General features: G+C 30.6%; 2 protein-coding genes across 5 annotated transcripts; both read right to left on the reverse strand.

The window, feature by feature from the left end:
- Window positions 1–3500: 3500 nt before the first annotated feature.
- On the reverse strand, window positions 3501–13667 carry LOC124827996 (spectrin beta chain, brain). 2 transcript variants are annotated; one of them, XM_047301189.2, is made up of 17 exons: window positions 13566–13667; window positions 12297–12670; window positions 11604–11841; window positions 10859–11136; window positions 9587–9736; window positions 9271–9404; window positions 8646–9189; window positions 8469–8563; window positions 8011–8073; window positions 7828–7916; window positions 7642–7707; window positions 6852–7481; window positions 6679–6753; window positions 6499–6569; window positions 6262–6319; window positions 4658–4922; window positions 3501–4457 (listed from the first exon to the last, which is right to left on the reverse strand). In XM_047301189.2, the coding sequence occupies exons 2-17, from the start codon at window positions 12569–12571 to the stop codon at window positions 3796–3798; spliced, it is 3693 nt and encodes a 1230-aa protein (XP_047157145.2). In that variant the 5' UTR covers window positions 12572–12670; window positions 13566–13667; the 3' UTR covers window positions 3501–3795. The 2 variants fall into 2 exon arrangements, with proteins under 2 accessions (XP_047157145.2, XP_047157144.2); XM_047301188.2 differs by lacking the exon at window positions 13566–13667 and adding an exon at window positions 13076–13518.
- A 3541-nt stretch (window positions 13668–17208) lies between these two features.
- Window positions 17209–19808, reverse strand: LOC124827995 (uncharacterized). Of its 3 annotated transcripts, none has more exons than XM_047301187.2 (5): window positions 19553–19808; window positions 19201–19451; window positions 18483–18694; window positions 17995–18256; window positions 17209–17674 (listed from the first exon to the last, which is right to left on the reverse strand). In XM_047301187.2, exons 2-5 carry the CDS (start codon window positions 19447–19449, stop codon window positions 17339–17341), a joined length of 1059 nt encoding a protein of 352 aa, XP_047157143.1. In that variant the 5' UTR covers window positions 19450–19451; window positions 19553–19808; the 3' UTR covers window positions 17209–17338. The 3 variants fall into 3 exon arrangements, with proteins under 3 accessions (XP_047157143.1, XP_047157142.1, XP_087964660.1); XM_047301186.2 differs by having other exon boundaries at window positions 19201–19472; XM_088108534.1 differs by having other exon boundaries at window positions 19201–19392; window positions 19553–19807.
- Between the last annotated feature and the right edge of the window lie 7915 nt (window positions 19809–27723).

Consider the following 27723-nt stretch of genomic DNA (forward strand, 5'->3'; position numbering starts at 1 on the left):
CATAAACTAGAGATAATGCCAAATTATAATATATAAGTAAGATGCAAATCTCATCTTATAAGTCAGTTTTGTGAGATTGAGTTAGACTTAAAGCCCATTTCATATACGGTATCAGAGCCGTGGTTAGAACATATCCTAACGAGTTCTAAGTGGACATTTTATTCTTCTATTCCATCCGCTAGGTTTTGTGGAATTGATTTAAGCTTAAAATCCACCTTCTAATAAATAGATTGATTCTCGCTCGATGAATACTAAACTAATTGAGCGAGTACATGAAACACTTCTCATTAGACAAAAGAAATACTAACATTATTAAATACTAGACTAGTTGGACGAGAAGATTCGAAAAAAACTTTATTAAATCTTCCTAAAATTTTCACATTTTCTATAAAAGAATTCAACAACAAAAAGGTAATCAATTCATCTTTAAAAAATAGTTTAAACTTAAGTCTAACCATTACCTTTAACCTAAAATGGTGAATTATGTGGACTCATTGAACTAGAATTTGAGTTCAAATCTATAAGAGAATAAGTAATAATAGCATGTTGAACAACAAAATCGATTTCTCAAATCTAGTTGTATATTATGAATCACTTTTCTCAAATATGTCCCATATTTTTTTCACATTATCTCCTTGCTCAAAATGTAATATTCATCTTATAAACTCTTAATTTGGTAAGAGTTCTGAGAGCATTCCAAAAGTCTGTGATGGTGAATGAAATGCATGAGAAATGCAGAGAAGTAAATAGGAGTTAGTAATGTTGTATCATTAAGTTGCATTGTAGACAAAAACTTTGCCTTCTGACACAGTTGTTCCCAATGTTAGAGTCTGAAAATTAATTAGCAGAAACAAGTAAGTCAATGCTTGAGCTAGTTATTGGTGGAAGTTTTCACATGCGTGCATTTTAGACCTTTTGATTAGTCAATCCTCAAAGGATGAGTGCTGGTGTACGTGTGAATGGAAAGGGACTACACATAACACATTAATTACATATGCATGCTAAGTACTTCATGCACCACTGTTACTGCACATGCCTGTGAACTTAGAACAATCACTCCTCTTTATGCATTAACCTGAATTCTGTTCATCATTTATTCCTCCACTTCTTAAAATATTCTTATTACTATATTCAATAGTCTTATATTATCAGTAGAGACTTAAAACAGATTAAATATAATTCTTTTTTATTATTTCAATCGTTTTTTAAGTTTTATCTTACTCAATACTCTCATATAAATTTAGAAATCAAAATCTAAAATAGTTTAAATACTTTTTTTATTTTTTAATATATAGAATGAAAAGTTATTGACTTTGAGTATCAAAACATTACTTAGAATATAAAATAAGGTCTTATACTAATTTTGTTTTATATATTTGTAACAATTATTTAATATTTTTCTTCATTTTAGTTTTGATTGAATGTGATCTGTACATTTTACTGTAAAGTTTGAATGTAATATCTTTCGTTCATAAAGAGATAACCTAAAAGTTCAGCTTCACTGACATTTGGTTCTACTGGAATACGCAGATGGTACATGATGGAGGTTGACAACGCGAACAAGAAATTTCTAGAAAATATAATGATTACATTAAATTAAAAATAAATTGTGAAAAAATATTAAATAATTACCATAAATATTTTTAAGATAAAAAGATATTATTAAACGATAAAGCAATTAGTGTTGTTGTAAGACATAACTAGTACTATGTTGTTGCACTACAAACAGTTAAACCTACTTTAACCTAAAAGGATTTGATTTATTAGTGGATGACCAGATGGATATATACAAGTAAAAGAAAAAAGTTCTGATTGCTCTATTGTAATCGATTTTTTTTAAGAAAAATAATAATACATCTGTTTTGAATATTTTAAAAAAAATTATCGTACATCATTTTAGTCGCTTCAAACATGATTGTTTTTCATAAATTATACTTAAGCTCAAATCAAAGTTGCATAGTCAAGAAGTACTCAATAATGTTTGAATGTTATATATTAATATTTTATTTGTATTTATTTTATTTGAAGTTGTTAATTATAAACATTTATTAGAACAAGAAAAATCTTTAATTAAGAATGTTAATGACAAAATTTCAGTATATTTTATTACTAATTAAAATGTATTGCAATGTGGAGGTCATGTCAATGCTCAAGTTTTGTGTCTCTTGAAGTCAAAAGTTAATTAAGGAATAGAATGAATGCATCTCTTGAAGTGATAGGCTGAGGGTCTTCATAACCTTGTTCTTATAATTATTTTTTGTATATTTTTCAAAATTTTAATATTTTTATTCAACTAAATAAAAAATACTTAAAATAATTCATTGATTCATCAAAGAAAAGTGTCTTAATCTGACTTGGGTTTTCAGAATAAATCTTATCTTGTCCATTTATGCATTGTATAATGTTATACTTTTTTGTAAACCATATCGTATTGATTTAGCATTTAGCATTTAGCAGGCTCTTATATTCGATCATTAAGAATTTGAAGGAACCTCCAAATAGGAATTGGTTGACATGTTCTAAGAAGAGTGGTTATAATATAATTTTATTCTGAGAATTTATTTTTTATTTTTGTAGTTGTAATAGTTTTGGTGTGTGGATTTGTCTACTACTTTTGAATGAATAATGAGCAAATGGAGTTAAAGTATTTGGAAAGATAGCAATATGGGTCATTATCGGCGTGCTTATATATTAACCGTCCAATCTTGAAGAGATTTTAGAGGACAACTTTATTTTTTGTTCGTAGTTTAATTAATGCATACGTCTCTTTAGATTAGGTACCATTTTATCATTTATAGCAAAGTAATGTTTCTTTTGTCTTTTCTTATAGTGTATCAGATTGAAAGTGGGGACCTGCATTAAAGTATTGAAATGAAGGAAAATGGTTCAATATAAAATGCAAGATTTATTGTTACCAGGTTATCTGATTCTTGCTGTGAAAGGTGCAAGAAACAAATAAACTAACAGTGAATCATATAATGATAAATGGTGCAGTCAATCCTTAGCTAAGAAGTCAGAATTGGCCTAGTATTGTGGCATTTTGTCATGAGAAGTTTTCTGGAGTTTATTATTATAAATATGAAATAATTTCTTGATTGAAACAAATAGTCAATGCCCAGTTGAAAATGAATCTCAAGCATAATTGTTTGCTTCATAATTGAAAGAGTAAAAGAAAGCTTACATGATTGAATGATGAATGTTAATTGAGAGAAAAGCAGCAGAAAATAAGGAGACTGATATTAGGTAGCTGAAGATGGAACTAATTTATATGTTAAATCCCAGAAAACCTATATTAAAATATCATTCTCCATTATTCAGGAGAAATCAATCAATAATGTGCTAGTCACGTTCTACAAGGACAAAATACATTATACACTGTAACTTAGCCGAAGCTCACAGCTTGAGAAATGAAAACCCTATTTCTGAAGTCACAGCTGAAGTGAATGGCAAAGCGCTAAAAATTAATCTTCTATATAGATAGCAATTTCTGAGACAATGACTAGAAACCCAGAAAAACTAGTTAGATTCATGAGAGAAGTGATCTAAAAACGCAATTTCATGAAATCCATGTTTGAAGCTTCCTCTATACAACTTTCAGAAAAAAATATGGAATTACAATAGCAAGTTTCTTCACGTCTCCCGTTTACTCTAAAAATGTGTCAAAATTCGTAATCCCAATCACCAGAGAAACTCAAGCACCATCAGGATCTTGATGCCGACAAGGTTTCAGTGAATACATACAAACTCTCCTTCAGACATAATACGTGTAACGGGTAGAGTGTAAGCTATATTCCTTCACATTAGCATATTTAAGTCTGATAGGTCGTCCATTGGAATTTCAAGGCCAATAGAATCATGGTCTTGCAAGCCATCTTCGTCAAAGTTCAACCAAGAACTAAGATCGTGTGCGCCACCAAATTCTTCTATCGAACTTAAATCAGGTAGTGGTAAATTCCCAAATTCATTGGATTCCTTTATTTGAGAATTGTCCACAGCAGATAATGTAGTCCCATCTTTGCTACCATTTTTTATTGTATCATTAGCTGGTAAACGAACAGAATCCTTTGCTTCCATAAACCTATCATGTCCACTAGCACTAATCTTTTGCTTCTTAGCTTTCGGTTTGTTCTCATTTTGACTACTGTCCAGTGACATCCGTCCAGCTCTACCAATAGGGTTTTGCCTGCTCTGGTCCCGGCTTTGATTCCTGTCTCTCTCACTTCTCTTTCCCTTGACTCCACCATGAACTGCACCATCAAGATTTGATGCTCTTGAGGAAGAACCACTGACACCACCATTGACCAGCATTTCCCTCTTCTTTTCTTTGATAAACACGGACCCATTCTTGGATGATGCTTGTTCAGATGACTGAATTGAACCTTGAAAAGAATCAACCAATCCCCTGTCTGCATAATCTCTACTGCAATCATATTTCTCGGAAGCACTAGAAATTGCACCTGTAGCAATAGACACAACAAAAATTAAGAGGAAAAAATCAAGTCAACTAATCAACACAGACAAATCTCTAACAGTCAATGAAACAGTACTTGCACAAAGGAAGAAACAGGGTGATTGCTTATCAATGTTTTTTAAGGCTGTATACTAAAAAGAGTAACAACAAATCCCATTCAAATACAAAGGCATAATTTTGGAATACCTGATTTTCTGGCTTCAATTTGATGGGAAATTTTGTTACATGTATTACTGGCTGTGCCAGAGACCATACAATCTGCAGGTTGAGTATCATTCTCACGTGAAGGTGGGGCAAACATTATATTTTGTAGGGTAGGTTCACTAAAGCAGTTAATCCCAGACTCTTCGTATCTTTTACATCTTCCAAGAGTACGCTTAATAAAACCCAAAGCAACTTGCTTAGACACCTTGTGAACTGCACCTTTTGAATTTTTGCTTCCACGGCTTGCCTGCAAACATTTTAAAGTGATGAACTGATTATTACAGCTAATTAAAGGACTCCACTCATTCATTAACAAAATATTCCCAACCAATTACCAATGATCTTTGAATTCTAACCTACATTACCCACAATTCAATAAACTGATTGTCTAGAAAAGACTACAATATATATATGGAGAAAATGTCTACTTGTGACACTCGTAAATTTTCACGCAGAAGATCATCACCATTATCATAGAAACTAGAAAGAACTTTGCGTGGAAACAATGCAGAAATGGAATGGGGGAGGGAGAAACTATGAATCACTCCCATGTATGACTCAAAAAGATAACCAACAACACAAATTAAAAGACAGCTATCTAAAGAAGTAGAAATCCAAGTTCCCAACACAGCAGCAAACAACACAGCATGTCTCGCAAATTCTAAACCCCGAGCAAAAAAAGAAAAGAACTTATCTGAATCAGTAGGAATCCACTCTCTACACTGAAACCAAATCTAACAAGGACCGATTTGGTGTTTCAGCATGTAGGTTTTACAAAGCCAGCCTGAGCTTCCTACAGTTAGAATATAGAAGCCAACTCTGCAAAGCAACCATATATGTTGCTCTGCATGACTGTATGGCAGGTACAAGGCCAAATCACTGTTATGCTCTGCCTGGTTATCAGAGCCGGAGCACATAACTGGGTTGAATTGCTTACTGATTCATAAATGTATCTAATTATGATACCAGCAACGACCCCAAGCAGATTAAACTATCTAAACTTGGTCCTGGAAAACCACTTTTTTAGTTGGGGACTGATGTTATTCATGCAATCGAAGGTGAAGAAAAACTGTTGTACCAAATTGCAAGAGGGACCCAAGGTGGAGGAAAGTTGTGCACTGTGTGTGACCGAAAGTTTTTGTTTGATTTAGCATGAAGGCTAAGATACTTGCTCACTCTAGCTTTTGAGGTATCGCACAAGGTGTTTAAGCAAAATGTAAAAAATGCAGTAACAAGAATTGAACCCATTGTGCGGTATCACCAGATCACCAAGTTTTCTTTTAACAAGTATATGCAAAAAAAAAAAACATATTCAGACATTTAAAACTTTATTTTACTTCCACTGATTCAAATAGTTCAATTAGTAACTATGGTTCAACCGGTACCCAATGCCTAGTTCTGATAAAATTGGTCCGAACTAGTGTAATTGTTTATTATATTATAAAGTACAAGATTTTATGACTAGTGGGATATTTATTACAAATCTTGTAAATCTTAAATAAAATCAAGTATAAAATGGTTAAGGAGATTTGTAAATCATATCTTAATAAAATACAATAAAAGGTTAATAGAGGAATATTTTGTACCAATCTCTTTCTGTAAGCCGTTTCAGTAAGATGGTCAAATGCAGATTGTTCAATCTTCCTGCACATTAAGCACAAAATCATAATAAAAATCAATTACATCTTTAGCACAAATTCAAGAAATGGAAAGTCGTTACTCATGAATACAGGAAAACATAAGGAAATTAGGACAAAAGCTATAGAGATAATAAAAATAAAGATACAAAGAGGGATCAGAGGAAAAACATATTTAGCACTTACCGCCTTTCCACATCCCTCTCTTCTTGAATTGCTCTATCAATTTTGTCCAAAGTACTCTTCTTCCTTTGATTCTATTAATAAATCAAAATAAGGGATACAGATATAAGAATCGACCAAATTTAAGGTCAATGAGATAGATTTGATAAAATAATTAACGTGAAAAATTATTTCAATGTACACCTGTTCGTATAGTGCTTTCTCAAGTTTCACAATGTCTTGATTAATAATGGCTTCATCTTCCTCAGCTAAATCAGGCTGTTCAAAGCAAAGTAAGATTAAGGATTATAGACATAAATCTAGTAAGCTTCAAATAACTATGATAACTGTAATTACATATATGAAAAAAAGCCTACCAATATTTCAGGATATAAGCCAATGCTCTGCAACTCAAGCAGCAGTTTGTCATCCAGAGACATCAGGTGATACTGGCCATCAGGAGAAGGAAAGCTAGGAACACTTAACTCAGCATGCTGTAGTTGATCAAGATCATTTGAACATATTTCACTAGTGTGCGTGATATCTGAGAGGGAAAATTCTTCATCACCCTGCCAAACTCCAGTGCTTTGTAAAGAACTGGATGTGTTTGGGTATCTAAATGTGTTGGATGTGGTGCTCTTATCACAGGATAGTCTATCCAACACGCAGTTCTTCTGAATTTGAAGATCCACCTCTGATTCAACTTCAGAATCCATTCTATCCCGATCTTTGGGTTCAAAATCAATTTGATTACAAGAACCACAGTGAGAGTCATCACTGGCACATTGTCGAGATATATTCTTTGCATCAATTTGGTGATATGATTCTTCATATTCCTCTTCTTCAATTAAAGCACAAAGAAGTCTTTGAAATAGTGGGGTAACCTTGTCCGGTCTTTCCATGTCCTTCTTTCCAGCCAATGCATCAAACTTAGTTAAATCCTCGTCACATTGACTTCTCTTTCTTTCTTCTGAATCTTGAGTGGTCTTGTTATTTATAACAACACCCTGAGGAAATACAAACTTACTAGTAATCACATTCCTCCAGATGAAAATTGTGGTTTAATAGTAAAAACCTTAAATTTACAGAAGAAGATCAAGACAGAAGTCCTTCAATATTGACATAATGAAAGATATAGGCAAGTTTTTTATAATGCCAAACACTTACCAACAGATCTTGATCAATGCCAAACATATGAGATAAACTTTTATCAAATTCCACGGCAATATTGAGCTGATTAAACAACCAAAAAGCAAAAAATCAGTAAGTCGGGAATCTATTCACCAATTGGGAGTCAGATGGTAACTTCACATTTCAAGGAAAAACACAACATGCTTAAGACCCAGTTGCTACCTGTTGCTTCAAGTAAGATGCATCATCCAAGCTGATAGAAGCAAAAATAGACTCCATTTTATTCCAGAAAGGACCCGAGCAAGCAAGGTCTACAGAAAATAAGCCACCAAAGTTGTGAAATATAAAATTACAAACCAAAAAGAAAAACATTTAGAAGAAGGTAGAATGGTTAAAGAAGCATACCGCTAGCATTACGAGCTGCATTTGCAGCTTTACATAACTCTTCACGATCATCATCAGATTCACCTGGAAAATCACAGTACACTGTGTGAAAACATAATGAAAAGAAAATATATATATATATATATATATATATATATATATATATATATATAAATATTTAACTGGCTACATATTAACCTGAAAATGAAATTAAACCTTTTATTGAATACAGAAAAATAATTTAATGATAGAATAAGTTATATGTAAAATAATATATGTATAACTACAGAAAACTATGTTATTATAGCCTCTACATGCCTGAAAAGTTCAGTGTGATATGACATTTGTTAAAATATTTCAGTTTGGTAAAACCTACACACTAATATCACTACCACACATAAGCAGAGTGAAGGAATTTAGCCATCCCTATCATAGAACAAAAATTCCCAAATAAATAAGCTTCTAAATATCAACAGTACCTCCAAAATCAGCAGAACCAATGTTCAGTTGCTTCCCTACACGAGCCACAACTTTGCGCTCTTTCTGCTTTTTTGAAGGAGGGCGACCATATTTGCTGCATTTATCAAAAAGATAAAGACAGTTTTAGAAATGGAAGGAGAAAGGATGAACTAGATCTAAAATTAAAGTAAACTCACATTTTACTCTTATCATTAGGCTTCATGTCCTGTACTGGCTTCATTATTGGTCCATTTTCTGCCTTCTCCCTTCCAGAAGGGAGGCCTGACCTAACTAATGATAAATTTCTTCCATTTCTTCCATGTCTCTGCACACTATCTCCAGATTCATCCGTTGATATCTTGTTCTTCCTCATTTGAAACATTGAAGCCCCAGCCTTATCTGGTGCCATAGCAAAGTCACTGCCATTCACTCCTCCTTTCTCCTTTATTTTGTTTTCCCCAGCTCCAGATTCCTCACTTTCAGATAATCCAAATGGAGATGAAATATCATCAGGCGGTCTTTTATATTTTGGATTACTATGGTCTACACTGCTTGCCATTGGAAATCCATTGTTGCCAGCAGAAGAAGCTTTAACACTGAAATCGGAAGTCAGACAGCCTTCGGATGGGACCTGAACTTCAAGATTCCGTGAGGCAGGAGAAACTACTTTAACTCTTCGTGAGCGTGAATTTTTAGGTGGTCTCTGACCAACCCACTGGGTCATTGGATGTATAGAAGAACCTATGGATGTAAAAAGGCTTTTAATTATTTGTTATACCAATCACTAAGACTTCATATTAGAATTTGTAGGCAGTTACCAACCAGGAAAAGCTGTAGATGAAGGTTGAGTGTTTGATGATTCAAGTGCACTAACTGAACCTGTCCTTGGTGCTCGAGATACCTTGTTTTTAATTATCGTGTTAGGGCTGCTCGCCGGGTCTTCCTGAGTGCTGGCCCTATTTATAGAAACATAAAAATTTAATAAATTTGTAAATAGAAATCAAAACACATAAATGTAAATAACAACCTGTGTAAACATTATTGTGATAAATCTAAGTCTAGAATCAAACAAAATTGACAGATAAAACAACTAGGATGTAGAAGTAGGAATAAAGACCATGTCACAATATGTTCAAACCTGGTGTTTCCTTTAGCAACAACTCTCTGCTCAGCTATGTGCTCCCTGTGAACAGAAACACCTTGCTCACTTGTAAGCATCATGCGCACACTTGTATTAGTAAGCTCTGAAGAGCCCTCAGACTTGATTCCAGCAGATCCAGACTTCAATCTTCACCCAAAAAACGGTATTAATACACAAGAGAACTACTTTTACTTTTCTGTTCCCCAATAACAAAAGTTGCAACAAACCATTTGCCAATGATATGACAACCTAATATTTGTAGAATCAAACAAATAAACAATATTCCAAAGTGGAAAATTACTGGACAAAAATGTTGGTGGGAGAAAAAGACCATGCAATATAATGTAAATGAACTTCTATCTAGTGCTAATTGTGATAGGTTAGTCAAATGAAGAATATAAATAAACAATAAACAAGTAATTCAAACTTAAAAGCATTCCTGAGTCTATCCTCTAGCAGTGAAGCTAATCAACATAATTAACCTAAATACATTCATCAATTGTGAATGTAATATACAGAAAGGTCTACGAATCATCTATCTAAGTCTAACAAGCTCCATCTTGGATATATTCCTGTTATTTATTCATAAATTATTTCACTACCAGACATAGAAAGCAAAGCATGTAACTTTCCAAGTAAGGAATAAAAAAGACCTTTAAACAAGTAATTATTCAGAGCACTACTTCAGTATAAATACTTCTCTAACCAATTTTTTTTCATAGAAAAATGTGGATTATCAGAAGTGTCTGAATTAAATATCAATCCCTTTCTCAACTACAAAAAATAACACCATGGAAAAAACTGCATGTCCAAGGGATCATCCAATATATTCTCTGAATAATCACCAAACAGGAAAAAAAGTGTACAGAAAGAAAGGTGAGAGAATTATCATCAAAATCCCCAAACTGAAAGCTGTAATTTTACCAAACAAAAACAAAAATGCCCAGGGGCCCAGGCTCCGCTTCTGTTTAATAGCCAATGAAGAGAATGGAAGTAAGAAAGTTTTTTTCCCCTCCTAAACAAGTAAACAGCAGGAATGCTTTAAAAACGGAACAAATAGCAACCGATTACTGAATAAACCAGATAAGTACAAGTATCAATATTGCGACACACTAAATGGATTCATTTGGAATGCTTTATTTCACACTTAGCATAGTGAAATAGTCTTCATATGTGATAAGGCGTCCAAGACACTCTCCATCTACAATTTACATTTGAAAAATATATATTGCAATTGAGTAGAAAGAAAATATAAAACTAAATAACTACCTGAAACCCTGAGCATCATAAAGTCGCATCTTCAAATCAGCATTTGCCTTTGGAAGTGCAGTTACTTTTACATCCCTTTCAGTAGTTGTAATTCTGTTTCCCACAGTTCCAACAGACCTCTTTTTCTTTATTTTCTGATCCAACCCTTCACCTCCAGCAAGTAATCTGCGAGTTTTCTCTTCGTTTCGAACAGAACTTCCTCCAAGTGTTTGAACCAGATTTGCATCCTTCTCTGTGACCATCCGTGACCTTCCTATAGCAGCAGACCTACTTTCCTCCTGAGAGCATTACAGAGTGTGCAAAGTCATGAAGAAAGAGTGAAAGTAAACAACACAAGCAGATTATTAACATAAATTAATAAATCAAAAGCAAGAAGAAAACAGAGCAAAACGTTGTCCATTTTTAAAATGACATTGGTATTATCATTTATCAATGCTTTACTTGGAGATTTAGATGACAGATTACTCAATTATTCCATTCTAAAATGTTTAAACTAGGCTAGAAGCATCTTGAATATTTTCTTTTGTGATTAAAAAGGAGCTTGGAAATTTAAATGAGTAAACTGATCTGTATATGCATTCCTGTTTGGCCCACGTAAAAATTAAAGTCCATATTGTTAAAAATTATGTAACAATATACATGACAGGTCAGCTATATAGTATTTTAGAATAATAATAATAGCATCTTTCACTATACAGATAAAGAATGAAAACATGGAAGCAACAATAGTACAACATTTACGCACCCGCACATCTGCCACTGATGTACGAATTCGCTTGTTCAGCATTGAATTTGAGGTCCTTGCTTCTGATCTCTGGGTTAGATTATCATTAGGGATTTTGTGAATCTGGTTACCCATCTTTGTCAAGTTTATTCCACTTCCCCTATCACTAGATAAATCAGTTCTTTGTCGCTTCTTTATGTTTAATGCCTCGTACTTTTCCAATTTAGATAAAGATTCCCCAAGCATTTTTGATCTATCCCTGATGAACATTATACAGTTGCATTAGGACATCAACTTGAACACACTGTGTCATAACATGATAGGTAAACAATCTACATTTGAAACTAACTTCTACATTAGATAAAGCATAATCACAAATATTTTACAAATCTTAAGGTCATATAGAATTAAGAAAAAGGCCAAGCACACTGATATTATGGTAAAAGCCACACATTTAATAGAATAAACTACTTTACCTAGAACTTTCTCCCACCGCACTAATGGACTAATACTTTGGGTTCAACTTTCCTCTTGTACTCAATTCCTACCATTCTCAACAATTACACCCATTACACCAACTGTAAGGTAATGAGACCATTCATTTCACAGTTGACTAAGCCATACTAAATTCTGTTTTTCACTACGCCATTCAAATAGAACTTTTCGGCTGTAAAAAATATGTTGGAGGAAAATGGGTAGAAAACAATCATATACCTTGCCTTTCTGGAGGCATCCTGTACACTTTCTTTGAAGTGCTTTAGTTCCCCTGAAGCTCCAGGAGCCATGGGTTTAGGATGTGGACCTCCAAAAGATTGGTCTTCAGACGTGTTTCCAGCAGAGACACCAAGAACCCTTCTTAGCTCTCCAGTATATTTTCTATTGCCTACGGTAATTGAATCTAGTGGCAAACACTGTGGCAAGGGTGGCATATCCGAAGAAGTTATCCCGCTGCTGCTGCTACTGTTCAAGTTATTTCCAGAACTCAACATTAAGCTATCAACCTCACTAAAGCTTAGAAGGCAGGTCAAAAGAAATACTTTCTTTTGCACTGCAAGATCAAACTGAGTCTCCCAATTCCTGCCTGAAACCTATTAATGCAGAACAGAAATATTGATTATTACCCGCTAGAAAACATTTAGATAAACTTTTCCACCAACATTGTAAGAGAAGAAAATAAGATAAAATGAATTGAATTTCTCTAATAAGTTAAAATCAACTTTAGCACTAAACTTCAATATAAGTTTCTCATTAAACTTGTCCAAGGGCTGAAGATGGTTAGTTTTAATTTATCAGAAAAACCCAATTCATTTTACTTCCTTATGTTCTTCTCCTTAAGTGTTTACGAAGAAGCTTATCCAAACAATGCTAAAGTACATTATTATACTATAAACAAATTAATAACGAATCCATTTACAGCTCCAAATAGATTTATAGCACGAGATCGAGCAAGACAAAAGGAAAGCTGAAATAAACTACTTATGAAAACTCCTTACTGCATGACGCTCAATAGAAAAATGAGCAAGCTCCCACTAACATCAATGAAGCCATCCCATCCCATTTCAACGAAGGTTGACACTCCCTGACGTACATTGCCAATTTCACGAAATCACAACACCAAATTCCCCCGCAACGAATAAAACTAAATGCCAAACATCGCATAGTTCAGAAAATACTACTAAAACCGAAAAGGAATTTCCCCTCTCTAACAGTTAAAAAGAAAAAAAGAAACAAAATTGGACCGAAATTCTGCAGTAAAACCGAAACGGCAACAAACAAAGAAACGAACTAGATAGTGGCAACCGTCATACAGGCAAGGGTGTAGGAAAATTCACGAAAGATCGGAATTGGGGATACGAGGGAGAATCAATTCGTTGGAAAAAAAAAACCTAGGTTGAATTGGAGAAATTGGGGAAAAGAGGGTTGGAGACGAATTAAAAGAGAGAATTGAAGCAACGGAAAATCGAAGATCGGAAAAAATAATACCTTCAATCGGAATTGAACAAAGTCAAGCGCAGATCAAAGTCGCAGAGTTGAGTCCCAAAAAGGTAAAGATATATTCATATATATTCATATGTATTATATTATGTAATTATGTATTATATTATATATTATTATGTAATTATGAATTATACTATATATTATATGTCATATAATAATTATTATATAGTGATTAAAATACACAGTGTTATATTATATATTATATAGGCATAAAAAAACAGTTGTATAGTGATTAAGTACCAAAATAAAAATAACGCGGGAGGTACATTCTACGCCGCTTCTACCTTCACCATTCGTATGTTTGTGGTTGTGTGTATCCTTATGAATTCTACTACACTAAGTTTAATAAATACATGAGATTATTAATTATCGTCATAATTTGAATTACTTGACATTAGTACAAAAGTTTTATATAAATTAAATAATGTCTGAAAATTAAATTTCACTTTATTTAAGTTCACAAACAAAATAAAAAATAAACATAGTTTTCTTATAACAATAAAAGTTTATCTATCAATTTTAATAAAAATAATTAAGATCTTATATTTAAGTTTTCTACTCATTTGATTTAATTGAATCTTTACTTTTTTAAAGACTTAATATTATATTTTTTTCAAAAACCTTTCTATTTTTCATTCTTCTTACGCCTTTTTGTCATTTTCTTTCACTTCTCATTATCTTCATCTATTTCTCTAATTTTGACACATAATAATTTTTAAAGAGTGAATTTAACGGAAGAACTTATATTAAATCTTTTAAAATAAACTAAAAAAATATATAGTAATAAAAATAAATCAAAAATCTAAATATAAAAATCAAATTATTAATTAAATTTAAAACTAAACAAAAGAAATAGTATACGAAAATGTATATTTTGTAAAAGTCCTTTAAAAACTTCAAAATAAAAAATAAACATGAATATTCATATATCTTTAGAAGAACATTTTAATAGTTAAAAAGAATATTTTTAAGAAAAACTAGAAGCACATAAACTAAGACTTTGTGTTATTCTCATCACATGTGTCAATCTTCTTTACTTGAGAATGAATTATTATTAGAGTGTCAAGATAATCCCAAAATTGAACTACCTGCATTCATACCAACAATATTTGAAATCACCCAATAATAGGATCCTCCTTGGAACCATCTCCATGACTTTTCCATTCAATAAGCAAGTAAACATATCACTTCATATATCACCATAACACTCATAATAAACTATCACACATGCATCATAAAAACCAAACCAGTGCATCACAAAACACAGAATAACCTAAAAAATGGAAAACTCAAAAACTGGTTAAGGGGTGCTTAGCCCCCAAAAAGGGACGTCTAAGCACCAAACTCACTGGAATGGGGTGCCTGGAGGCGCTCAGCGCCAAACCTTGCACAAAACTAGTGCCCAAGGAGCACTCAACGTCATTATCCTTGAAAAAATGGCACTCATGAGGCACTTAGGAGGCGCCCAACACTACACCAGGTTTTAAAACACTCCTATTTTGACTTTGGTGACCCTCTACACAAGTTTGAATGATTCTTACAACCTCTTAGGCATTGACAAACATCTAAAAACAAACCTCTAACTCAAATTGACCACTCCAAACCCCAATTAGCCATTCTAGACTACCTAAACTCACTTCTACCACTTCCTACACCAACTTCAACAAACTATAGGCTTAGACAAGTCTTAAATGACTCAATTACAGACCCCAAACTCTACACTTTAGCCCAAACCCTCTAATTCACAATCTCTCTACTCCAAACCTCCAATTTGCACTAAAAATCACTCAAACACTAACCATGGACCACCCTTTTTGGTTCTAGATCAATTTTCATCTAATTCCTACTTCTGACAGGTTTCAATTGACCCCATAACAAACCTAAATTAGTAGTTTTTTTACACCAATAGCCATTTCACAAACTCACTTAATAAAACCCCTCTTTTTTTAGCATTAAAAAACAAGATTTGGTCACTCATTATTCCAAACACATTTTAGCCAGTAATAAACATCACAATACCTTTAAAACACACAATTCATATAAATAAAGACATCTCAATTGTATCATATCAGAATTCAACCATCAAACAATTTCTACTTAAATACACTAACATCGCATAAGCATTTGAACACATAATTCAACCATTTTGACATATATGCAAGTATTAAAATTAAATAACAAACATAATTTAAAATTGAACATCTAGCATCCCCTTACCTTAAAAGAATGTTATCAAGATCTAAAAACACCTTGCTGATTGCTTGAAACACAAGAAATTTATAAAAACATTTACGAAACACCGAATTGGAAACGGAATGAGTGCTTAGGACTTCAGATTACCAAAGAATTAGGAAGAGAAATAAACAGATACATACGATGAAGAATCACTTAGCATAATTTCAAATTAGGAATGAAAGAGAAAAATGAGTCGAAACTTATTTGCTCTATTCTAAAAATTGATCTGATCGATGTTGAGATTACTACGCCATGATCTCCTAGGAGCTTTTGATTGTCAAACTGATAATCAAGGAGTGAGAATCTTTAGTGAGAAGCGAGAGGAAGTTAAGAGAAAGAGTTGTAGAGAGATGGTTGGTGTTTTAAGTAATGAGACGAGTTTAAGAATTTATATTTATTTTATTAAATTATTTTAACTTTGAAATATTTAGTTTCATTATTTTAAAACATATGTCAACTCTAATACTTTATTTTCTAGTTCTTACAGGAAAATATTAAATTATACAGTCCATCACGATCTTGAATTCAATAGTTTGTTAGTATGTGGTAAGACATGTTTACCATAAGTCTTTCAAAAAATTGTAGATATTTATTGATGAATATATCCTTTAATACACTTATTCAAGAGTTTATTATTTTTGAATTGTTTGAATTAATGTATGTTAATTTCAATAATTTATTTAGTACATGATAAAATGTTTACGTAAAGATAATAACTAAACCTAAGTAATATATGTAACTACTTATGATATTAATATGGGAAGATTATCTAAATTATATATAACTATTTACTATTCAATATCAATATTTAAATATATTAAGAAAGCTACTTAGAATTATTATCAACATAAATACAACAGTACGCTATTAGTAAAAGAACATTTTTCAAAATAGTTTTTCTTTTATGTAAAATAAACTGTATCATATAAATTGAATAAATTATTAACTTAAAAGTGAAATATTAGTACCCCTAGTTACAAATCATGGATGACCTATTAATTAGTAGATTAAAAGTTAATGTAAAACTTGATGATTAATATTTAATTTTCTTAAAAGAAATAATTAGACCTTTAAATAATTTTGTGTGAAGTTTATGGACAATATTAGAATATTAAAATTCACTATTGTATAAAAAAATGGATTTTAAATTTTACTTAACCGATTTGAAAAGTAAGATTTATATCATTATAATTTGTGTTATAGTAAGATGTTCTTTTATCACATGATGGTACTTAGAACATCCAACTTTTGTCCCTTCCCATTTATTCTGTCATGAACTACCCACCAAACATTTTCTCTTAGAATGATGCAACTGGTTTATTTAGAGATTCTTTCACATAGTAAGATTTAAACAAGCTGACCTTGAAAAGCATAAAAAGATTATAGAAAAAAATGAAGTAAACTACATATATGACATTTTTTTCATCCTGTCAATCAACGAATGTGATTTACATATTTGACATTCTTCAAAAAAGAAGAAAAAGGATAAAGAAAAGTTTGTAATGTAGAGAGTTAATGCAAAATCAAGATAAAGATACTCCTGGTCTAGGCCTATATAAAAGATTTTGTTCTCCAAGTAAAAGTGCCTTCAGAATGGCCTCACATACCCCACTATAGTGCACAATCAAATGACCACCATCTGGAACTTCATGATACTGTATCCAAGGCAGCTTCTCTGTAACAAACCTTTGAATTTGAGAGGGCACTACCTTATCTTCATAGCCCTGCCAAATGTGAGCTGAACTTGTGTTCTGAGGAAATGGATTACTTAGCTTCAAAGGGTCAAATTCCCACTCCCCAAAGGCCACCAACCAATCATCCCTCAGAGTGTCAAAAACAACTTGTTCCCTTAATTTTTCCTGTAAGTGGAAACATACATATACAATTACCTCAAATAGGATCTTCCATGATCTATTTTGATAAAAAAAAAAACACTCAGAAGAAGATGAACAAGTAAAACAAAATCAGTTTCTCTGGTGAGTTTGACTAAGGAATGAACTGGTTTATAGGAGTTGTCTTATTTAACTTCTTTAAAAGCTGGTCTTAACTTATGCTAAACCAGCAGTTTTAGTTTCAATGTATGGGAAAACTTCAGTTTATTTTATCTTTTATCTTCTTCTCCAACCAGAATCTATCTATATTCACATAGTAGAACAAGAGAAAGAAACATGTAACTTGCCTTGCTAAGCATTGGAAACCCAGGAATAGTTTCTAAGATATCTATATCTCTTTTGTTGAAAAAAGCTGGGTTTTTTTCTATGACAGAATTTGAAGGGAGCCACTTGTGAGTCACCCACCAGAGCAAAAGTCTTGGAAAATACTTTGCAAGCAAGACGGCACACTTGATGAGTTTCCTCTTATAGTCCTTTTTTATCAGACTCTCAGGAAACGAAGGCCATTGATAGTTTATCACTGGGGCTATCATAGCTACACCTGCTAGCCTGCACCAATGTTTACCTTTTGATGAAATTAACACTCTATTTCAAGCAATAAAAGGGAAAACTTAGACCAGTTTGTTTGCATTTTCTCACAAATAATAACAAAATTGACTTTTTCTTTCCTATGGCCAAACACCATGTGCTTAGAAATGTAATCCGTCATTTCTTGTATTATTTGTGAAAACAAACATGGTTTTCATAAATTTATATTTTGAGGCTTGAAATTTGCCTGTTGGGGATGTAGTTCAAACAACTCCAGGTAGCATATGACCCCATAGAGACTCCAATCACATAAAATTTTGACCCTATCTGTAACTGATCAGCCAGCTCTTCAATGTCAAGTGCTTCACTTTTCAGTGAGCGTTTGGGGTTTGGATCACTTTCTCCATACCCTGCTCTGTCATATTGCAGAATATATATACCCAGTTCATCTATCAGTTCCTGTAGAATTAGTGCCACTGTTATCTTAGTTCTCATATTTAATAGGCACACTGCAACTTTAATGCTTCAAAACTTAGAATTAGAATTCATTACAATTACCAAAAAAAAAAAGAAAAGGGCTCAAATAAAAACATCTTCTGTGTATCCGAGTATCAAACCAGAACACCTACATATCTATGTCTAATGGTTTGTCGTGACTATCTTGAATTGTTGATTCATTATCTAATGGATTTTTCTGTTCTAATACTCCATCAATACTTATAAAAACTTAGATGAGAAAAGTATAAGTTTTTCCACTTGAGTCAGAGTTACAGCATTTTGAATCTGCTCTACTTTTTTCCCTCAGTTTATTGCAATCAAGCATGTTGTTTAGTTGATAATAACATACTGTTGTTTATCTGGTGTGGTAATTAGATCTAAATCCACTCATACAACATAACATGTCTACTATTTTCAAATCAACAGAAGAAAGTTTTGTAAAGAGAGATTGAGGTCAGCGTATATACTTGGGGTGCCAAAAAGTTCATATCTTTGGAGCTTCCGAAGCCGTGTACAATGATGATGATGTGTTTTGCTTGGTCCTTGGGGACACCCTTTTCTCTATAAGCAAGGTACCTTCCATCTCTGAGTCTGACTTTTGGTGAAACATGAACACCATCTGCAGAATCATTGGGTTTGGGAGGAGGGAGTTGAGTACCCTGGCAAAACATTCCCAGAAGACCTATGAGTAACACTTTTGCTCCTCTTGAAACCATCCCTGAAGGAGTAGAGGGTAGATCTAGGACACATTTGTTTAGTACAATGATCACATAGATGTGCTGGAACACGGAAAAGGTAAAAAAGTAAGAACATGCTTACCTGTCACAAACTGCGTATGTTCTCTGTAACAAATTGAGGGGTTTCAAACTTTCAATCAATGCCTTTATTTATAGGTGTTTTTGTTAGTTGCATCTGCCTTTTGACTTGTAGATCTTGTGTAGCCTTCGTGCATCATTGGAGAAGATGAATGAATTTCACTGCTTAATATGGAATTCTGTGCATTTTGACTTTCTTTAACTCCTTTGGTGCATTGAATGTGGTGGAGAGAAACTCAAAATTGGGATAAAAAAGTTTGAAATCAGAAGCTAATTTTCTTTCCGTCTTCAACTAAATAACAGAAAGTACACTGCTGTTTTTCTGTCATTAAAATATATCTTCGAAAACGACATATTCTGCTATTTTAATTAGCAATGCATTGTAATCTAATAGGATTTTACATTGTGTATAAAATATACTAATAACTATTTTTAGAAATTAAATTCATTTTCATTATGGTGATTATCATCAGATGAAGCTCATTGTAAAACATGAGTAACATTTTCTGTTTATAAATTACAAATATGGCGTTAAAAGAATATGCTGATTCCTGGTTTTTACTTTGGTGAATATACTGACAGCAGCATTTTTCTTCTTCCTCTCCCTGCTGTTAAGATCCTACTATGGTTGGAACATTTCAGGTTGATTTTGCACACTGGACCACAGGGATCTGATGATCTAATTAACTTTACCTTGACAGCATTGTCTGGTTTTTCAGCAATGTTATTTTCCTCCTGCAGTTAACTTATCTTTATTATTTTTTCTCTTTTTTTACCTTTTCTTCTTTAAAAGATTTTGTTTTAAATCAGAATCAGAAGTAGTGATCATTTTTGGAAAGATGTGTTCAAATTATGAAATTTGTATATGTGGGAGATTTTCCACATGGGGTAGCATCCACCTATCATGATCCTATGAAAAGGAATCAAATAATTTATTTCTGTCTCTGATATGATTTCTTAAAATATTTTTTCAGTCATTATTGAGAAATTTGTCAACTGGGAACCTCAAATTACCAGCCAAGATCAAATCCATTTCATGATTCATGTATGGATAAAGTATCTTCATTGGCATAAAAATAGAGATTCCTTAGAATAAAAGTTTCATTTTTTGTTTATCTTCTGAAACATTTGTCACCTAGTGAGATGAAACTTTTATGTTGTTGAAGCTTTTGAAATATGTAAGTATTTTATTTTATAATTCAAGATATTCATTATTTAAAATAATTTCTGGCCATATGAGAGCTGAAATAATAATGACTGAATTTGGTAGGGCCACTTAAAATATCAGGAATTGTGTCTGAGGCCATCATTGCTCCCACTCTGACATCACAGTTTTGGGGTTTATACCAAAATATTTAGAATATTCTTGTTAAGCTATTTGGATAAATTAATGAGAACAATTTCATTGGAACATCTATGTTTTGTTTGTGTCTATGTTCAAAATTTCTGGCTTTTGTTGTTGTTGACGTTTTGTTGGCTGCATCCTTGCTAGTTTCAACTCTATCCGTCAAACTCCAAACTTACTTTTTGCAACACTTGCTTAATTTGCAAAACTTCTTTTTTCGTAGAAGTTAAGAAAACGTTCGGAAAATCATTTTAATAAAGAGTTTTTCAAGTTCAATGGTTTACAAAACAGAATCTTTTACTTTATCTGGCCCTGACCAAATGCGTGTTTAATTAAATAGGTTTTTGTTTAGTTAAATACATTCTTATTAAAAAAACACTAGTGCACAATTACCTTGACTATGATCAGTAGAAACCGTTTTTGAAAAAAATGTTACAATCTCGTAATAAACGAGACATTTATTAGATTGATTCATACTGATATAAAATTATATTAGAAATGATTAATCACATGGGTTTTTATTATAACAGATGCGATATTGACTTTAAAAAAACCCTATGTTCCTCTTAGAGCATTGAGATTGACATATTTATGCTTTTTTTAACTTTTCTCTCGTATTTTATATTTTATTTTATTTCTGAAATTGTTATAGTTATGGTATCAATTTCTTATCGATTGAGTTAAGATCTTATTGGTGTTATGTCCATATAGTGAATCACCTTCTTTAATAAATCTAACAAGTGGTATTAGAATTGATGGTTAATTTTAATGACCAATTCAAACGAGTACAATATAGTTTATATATCGAAAGTCTTACTAGCAAAATTTTAGGTAAACATGTCTAGTTAAGATGAATGACACTAAGAGAAGGAGTACTCGTGGTTGAGAATGCTTCCATTGGATAAGGAGTGTACCAACACGGAAACGACTCACCCTTAAGGGAGAGATGGTTGAGAATTCTAAGTGTGAGTCTAAGTCCCACATTGGGTAAAAATTATATAGACAAACTTGCCTAATATATATTGTAAGACTAATCTAATTAGAAATTGACAAAGTTGTCTAATGTGTATGAATATACTTGTATAATATGTGTGTAAATAGACTTGTATAATTTATATTATTAGACTCGTGGATGGAATGAATCATCTAATATTTTTGTTATACTTATATATATTGCGAGACTTGTCTAATGTTTATTGCAAGATTCATTTAATCAGATGTTTATTGCAAGATTCATTTAATCAGTGAATGGGAAAACTTGTCTAATGTTTGTTAATAGAATCATCTAATTTGTTTATGGAAAGAGTTGTCTAATGTATATTTTTAAAGTCATCTATATATGAACAACTCGTCTAATATGTATTGTTATATTTGTCTAATGTTTTTTGTTATACTTATATAATCAATATTCCTAGACTTTTGTAATAATTTTTTTATACTCTTCTGATTAATGTATGGATAGTCTCTCTAATGTGTATTGTTAGATTTGTTTAATTAATGTGTGAAATGAATCGTGTAATGTTGTTTGCTATACTCATTCAGTCATTGTATGGACAAACTCGTTTAATGTGTATTATTATATATCTCTAAATAGTGCATTAACAAATTCATTTAATATTTTTGTTATACAAGTCTAATTAGTAGACCTGTCAATTTGGCCCTGCTTACATGGTTTGGCCCTAACCCACGTGGGTTGGGGTCAAAAAAATCCACAGGGCCAAAAAGCCCCTCGTAGAAAAAGTCCACAGGGCCAAAATATCTTCAAAAGCCCTGTGGGCCAGGGCCAACCCATGGGCTTTTCTTTTAGAAAAAATGTTCATTTTGAATACAAGAAAAAATATAATTAACTCCTAATTTGTTACAAAAATAGTTACTATAAAAAATAAATTGAAATTTTTATAAGAGGAGAGTTCTAAAATCAAGAAGCAAAAGCAAAATGACAATATTTATTGAGTTAGATTCTCTAAGTATATAATTAAAGGATCATTTTAGAAATTTGAAATTTAAATACTTAATTTCACTTTTTTTTAACTTATAAGTAAGAAATTAACTTTTTATCTAAAATTATCCTAATTGAAATTTAAGAGAAGATTTTCTCTAATTGAAGCTCTTAATTTAAAAAAAATAGGCTTCTTTATTTTCTTAGAAAGTTATTGAAAAAGAAATTAAATATAAATGATTTTCTTTTTCATTTTATACTCAACAAATCATGTTCATAACAAAAATAATAAATAAAAAGAAAAAACTCATAAACCTTGTGCAGACTGAAGTTGTATTCGCCCATAGAATTCAATCTCATCATACTACTCACTCAAAATGCTTACATTTTAAATGTCATAAACATAAATATAAACATAAACATACATTTATGTTATGTGTTCTAATTGAAAGTTAAAAATAAATTATTTAATGTGTTAGTTAAAGAATTGAAACACTATAACATTTGTCATTCTTTAGTACTTTAGGTCTATTTAAAATTTTCATTTTTTTATAAATTTTTAAGAAATTAACTTTTTTTTTTATAATATATCTTATGGTGATTTTGAGAAAAGATTATCAGAGAGAAAAAAACAAAATAAAACATAAGTTTAATTTAAACATAAAATATTAATACTATTTTTGATCAAAAAAATTTAGATAATAAATTTTTGAATTATTTTAATTTTAAATAATTAAAAGCAGATGATATTTTAGAAGTCGAAGAAACAAAACAGTGATTCCTTTTAAGAACTGTAAAAGCAGTGCAAATATTAAATCAAATTAATATGTTATTATCTCTCTTTGGGATTATTTTGATATTACTAATTATATATAATTTTCTAATAATTGGTGTTTGCAACATAAGACATAATTTAATTAAAATTGACAACAAAATAAAGCATTTTTATAATATTTCAGTAAAATAAATTTGTAATACTATTTAGTTGTATAAAATTAAGTGTGTGGTTTGCAATTGTTTTTAATTATTTAAAAAAGTGGTTATTTTGAATATTAAATATTTTATTATACTATAATTAATTAGTTTTATTTAATAATTTGAAATAAGAAATCAATTACATGAATATAAAATTTAGTACTTTTAATAGTTACTATTAAGAATGTTGAAGTTTAGTTTCCAAAAAAAATTTAGTGGGCTAAACCCACCTTAACCCTGACCCTAACCCCCTTGAGAGGGGGCTTTGGGGGTTGGGGCTTTTTTTTGGCCCCCATTTGAGGGGCTTCTTAAGAGGGGGCTTTTTCAAGAATGGGTTAGGGCTAGCCCCGGGGTCATGGGTCAAATTGACACCTCTACTAATTAGTATTGTCTAATCAATGTATGGAATGACTCGTTTAATGTATTTTATTATACACATCTAATTAGTATATGAACAAATTGATTTAATTTGTATTGTTAGACATTTGTTATACTCATCGCCTAATGTGTATTGGAAAACTCATTTAATGTTTTTTTGATATTTTTTGTGTAGTGTGTTTTGCAAGATTTGTTTAATAAATATATGCTTAATATATTTTTAAATTGATGATATAAATACATTAGTAGTAATATATTTTAAAATAATCATTTTACTTATACCTTTTGTTTTGGTCTTCTAAATTCTTGAACTCTATATTTTAAAATTGAAAATAATAAAAAGGGAATTTAAATAATATGAAACAAAATTTATTATATTAAAAGTGTGATTTTTTATTACAAATATATATTTTAAACCTTTATAAACTACTATAAGTACAATCTTTTAATTTATTTTATTACATATATTAAAACCTTAAAGCAAGTTTTATGTATATATGAATAATATTAATTATATTTATACATTATTCATGCTAATTTGTTACTAAATAATATTAACTTAATTTTACATAAAAAGAAAATATGGAGTATTCAACAACAACAAAAATACTTATATTATAATTTAGTATAGAAAAGATAAATGTGATATATTTTCACAAATTTTTATGAGACAAAATTATTACATGACAGCTTTTTTATACGAAATGTAAATAATTTGTATTATTAATAAATGTGTATTATTCTTTTAATAACAGTCTTTTAAGAACTAAAAGTAAAAGACATTCCTCTAAATTAGAAATTATAAAAAGATAAAATAAAAAATAAAAAAAATAGTATAAAAAAATTAAAAATAAGTTATTCTTTAATAATTAATATATTGAAAAACTGTAAAAATAAAAGAAAAACTTTTAATGATAGTTAAAACATGTTTAAGAACACACGTTAAAAAAAGTAATTATATATTTATTTTAAAAATCAATTAATTTTTAAAGTAATTTTTAATAATATATATCATAGATTAATTTGATTAGAAAAATAATTTCAACTTTAGACATAATTAATATTTTAAAAGACAAAATTAAAAATGAAAAATACAATATATAAATATATTTTCATTTTTACGAAAAATCAGTTTAAAATTAAAATCAATAAATAAATAAGTAAAATAAAATAATATCAACTTTAAACATAATTAGTGTTTTAAAAGATAAAATAAAAAATGAAAAAAATAGTATATAAATATATTTTCATTTTTAGGATAAATCAGTTTAAAATTAGAATAAATAAATAAATAAGTAAAATAATTTTACGATATATTAATTTAAAAACAAATCAAATTAATAACATAGTGAAATCACTCTTTATAAAGATAATATTTTATATGACACGGTAAAATATATATATATATATATATATATATATATATATATATATATATATAATTTTAATAAATAAATTAAAATATGTTTTTTAAAATTTAATTTTATTAAATAATCAAGTAATTGAAAATTATAAAAATATAAAATTAAAATTTTAAAAAATATTAAGTGATTATAAATTAAATTAAATGAATAAAAATATAAAATAATTTTTATACACTAGCAGCAAAATAATTATAAATAAAAAATAAATAAAGTAATAATGTCAAATAATTAAAAACCACTATTTAAAATATTTATTGACAAAATAAACATAGATAAGAAAGTATATTTTTTAATATTTTTGTATTATAATAGATATATTTAATCTGTATAATATCCTTTTGTAATTCAATTAAAGGAAAAACTATTCGTTTTTTAGCAAGGTTTGTGTGATCTAATTCGTATTTTTTAATTTACATCGTTATATAGTTTTTATATGAAATTTAAAATTATAATAAATCAGTTTCTCTCATGGCTCTAAACTGAAACACAAGAGGGTACATTGATAAGTCAAGAAACAAAAAAATAAATAGGTATTGACTAATAGTAATGGCAGTATCACACTCAAATTAAATGCCATATTGAAACCAGATTCAATAATATCTAAATAATAGCAGAGAGGAGTTAAAGATAGGAAGAAAATAGAGTTAAGAACTAATAATTAAAAACTATTTTGTTCTTTTTCTATTCACTTATTTTCTTTTCAAAAAATAAAATAGAAAAATATTATTATTATATTTATTAGGAGAAAGTTACTACTCATTAAATTTTATTTATAATATTAACAAAAAATTAACTATACTTTATACAAGTTTAATAAATTATATTAATCTCTAGTCTTGAGTAATGTAAGATTTTTATATATAGGAAAACAAATTTTCTAATAAAAAATATTAAGATCTTGTATTTTTTTTTTCGTACAAATTACTTCAACATTTTGATTTCAATAATGTTTAATCTTAAAAACAACTAATATAACATCGTTATTGCATATAATATATCACATACGATGACATGATTTTATTTTTTAAAAATATCTTGGTAAGTTAAATAATAAAAATATATATAGTTTTAATACCTATTTTGATCCCTTCCTTGGTCTGTAGGTGTATTCAAAGTTGTCTTTATTTTTTCAAAAGTTCACTAATGTCTTATATTTTTGCAAAAACAACGACTTACGTTAGTTCTTTTTGCTTACATCATAAAAAGACTAACCACATACTTCTCTCCTGACAAAAATACTTGATGACCTGTTCAGTTATTATTGATGTGGCAATATAAAGTCATTTGAGGTGTTAATTACATTTAGGGTTAAAATGACGTGGAAAATTTAAAACACCTTTCAGGTCGCTATCATCAACACCATCTTCTTCCTCGCGATTCAAACATAACAAAACCCAGAAAAATTCCCAATTTTTGAACTCCCAAATCGCATAACAGAGCAACCCAATCGCGTCGCTGTCATGAACCAACATCGCGACCTTCGTCCTCTGGGAGAATCACCATGCCAACCACACCACGAGCCCCTCCACCAATCTCCAGTTCCTGCAAATCAAAAACAAAAATCCAGAAACAGAAACCCTAAAGCACATCTTCTTCCTTGCAAGTTCATCATTCTCGCGCAACCTACAAATGCACAAAACTCATTCTCCTCGCAAGTGCCGCTAACAAACCAGCATCTAAAATAGAACCAGAAACTCATTTACATCGTGAGGACCGAATCGTAGTGTCATGGTGTTCTCCTTTGCGCAACAATCACGTCGTCGTTGTGAATACCTGAGTACCACTTCCATGGAAATTCGTATTAGAACCTCAAGTTCTCATGACTATGTAGAGAAAGCCCTTGCCCATTTTGTAATTGTGAAACCCTAACTTTGGGTGGAAAGGGATCTGTCACGTGACATCTTCTTATTGGTCAAACAACAGCTAAACACCTCACTGTGCCACGTCAATAATAATTGTAGAAGTCATCAAGTTTTTGACAAGGGCAAGTCTACTATTAGTTTTTTTAACGACGTAAGCGAAAAGGACTAAATTGAACTGTTTTTGCAAAATATAGGACGTTAATGAACTTTTGAAAAAAAGAAGGATAATTTTGAATGAACCCTACAAACCGA

The sequence above is a fragment of the Vigna umbellata genome, chromosome 3 (genome assembly GCF_029865625.1).
Source record: "Vigna umbellata cultivar VRB3 chromosome 3, Vumbellata_1.0, whole genome shotgun sequence".
In the NCBI taxonomy this organism is placed as follows: Eukaryota; Viridiplantae; Streptophyta; class Magnoliopsida; order Fabales; family Fabaceae; genus Vigna; species Vigna umbellata.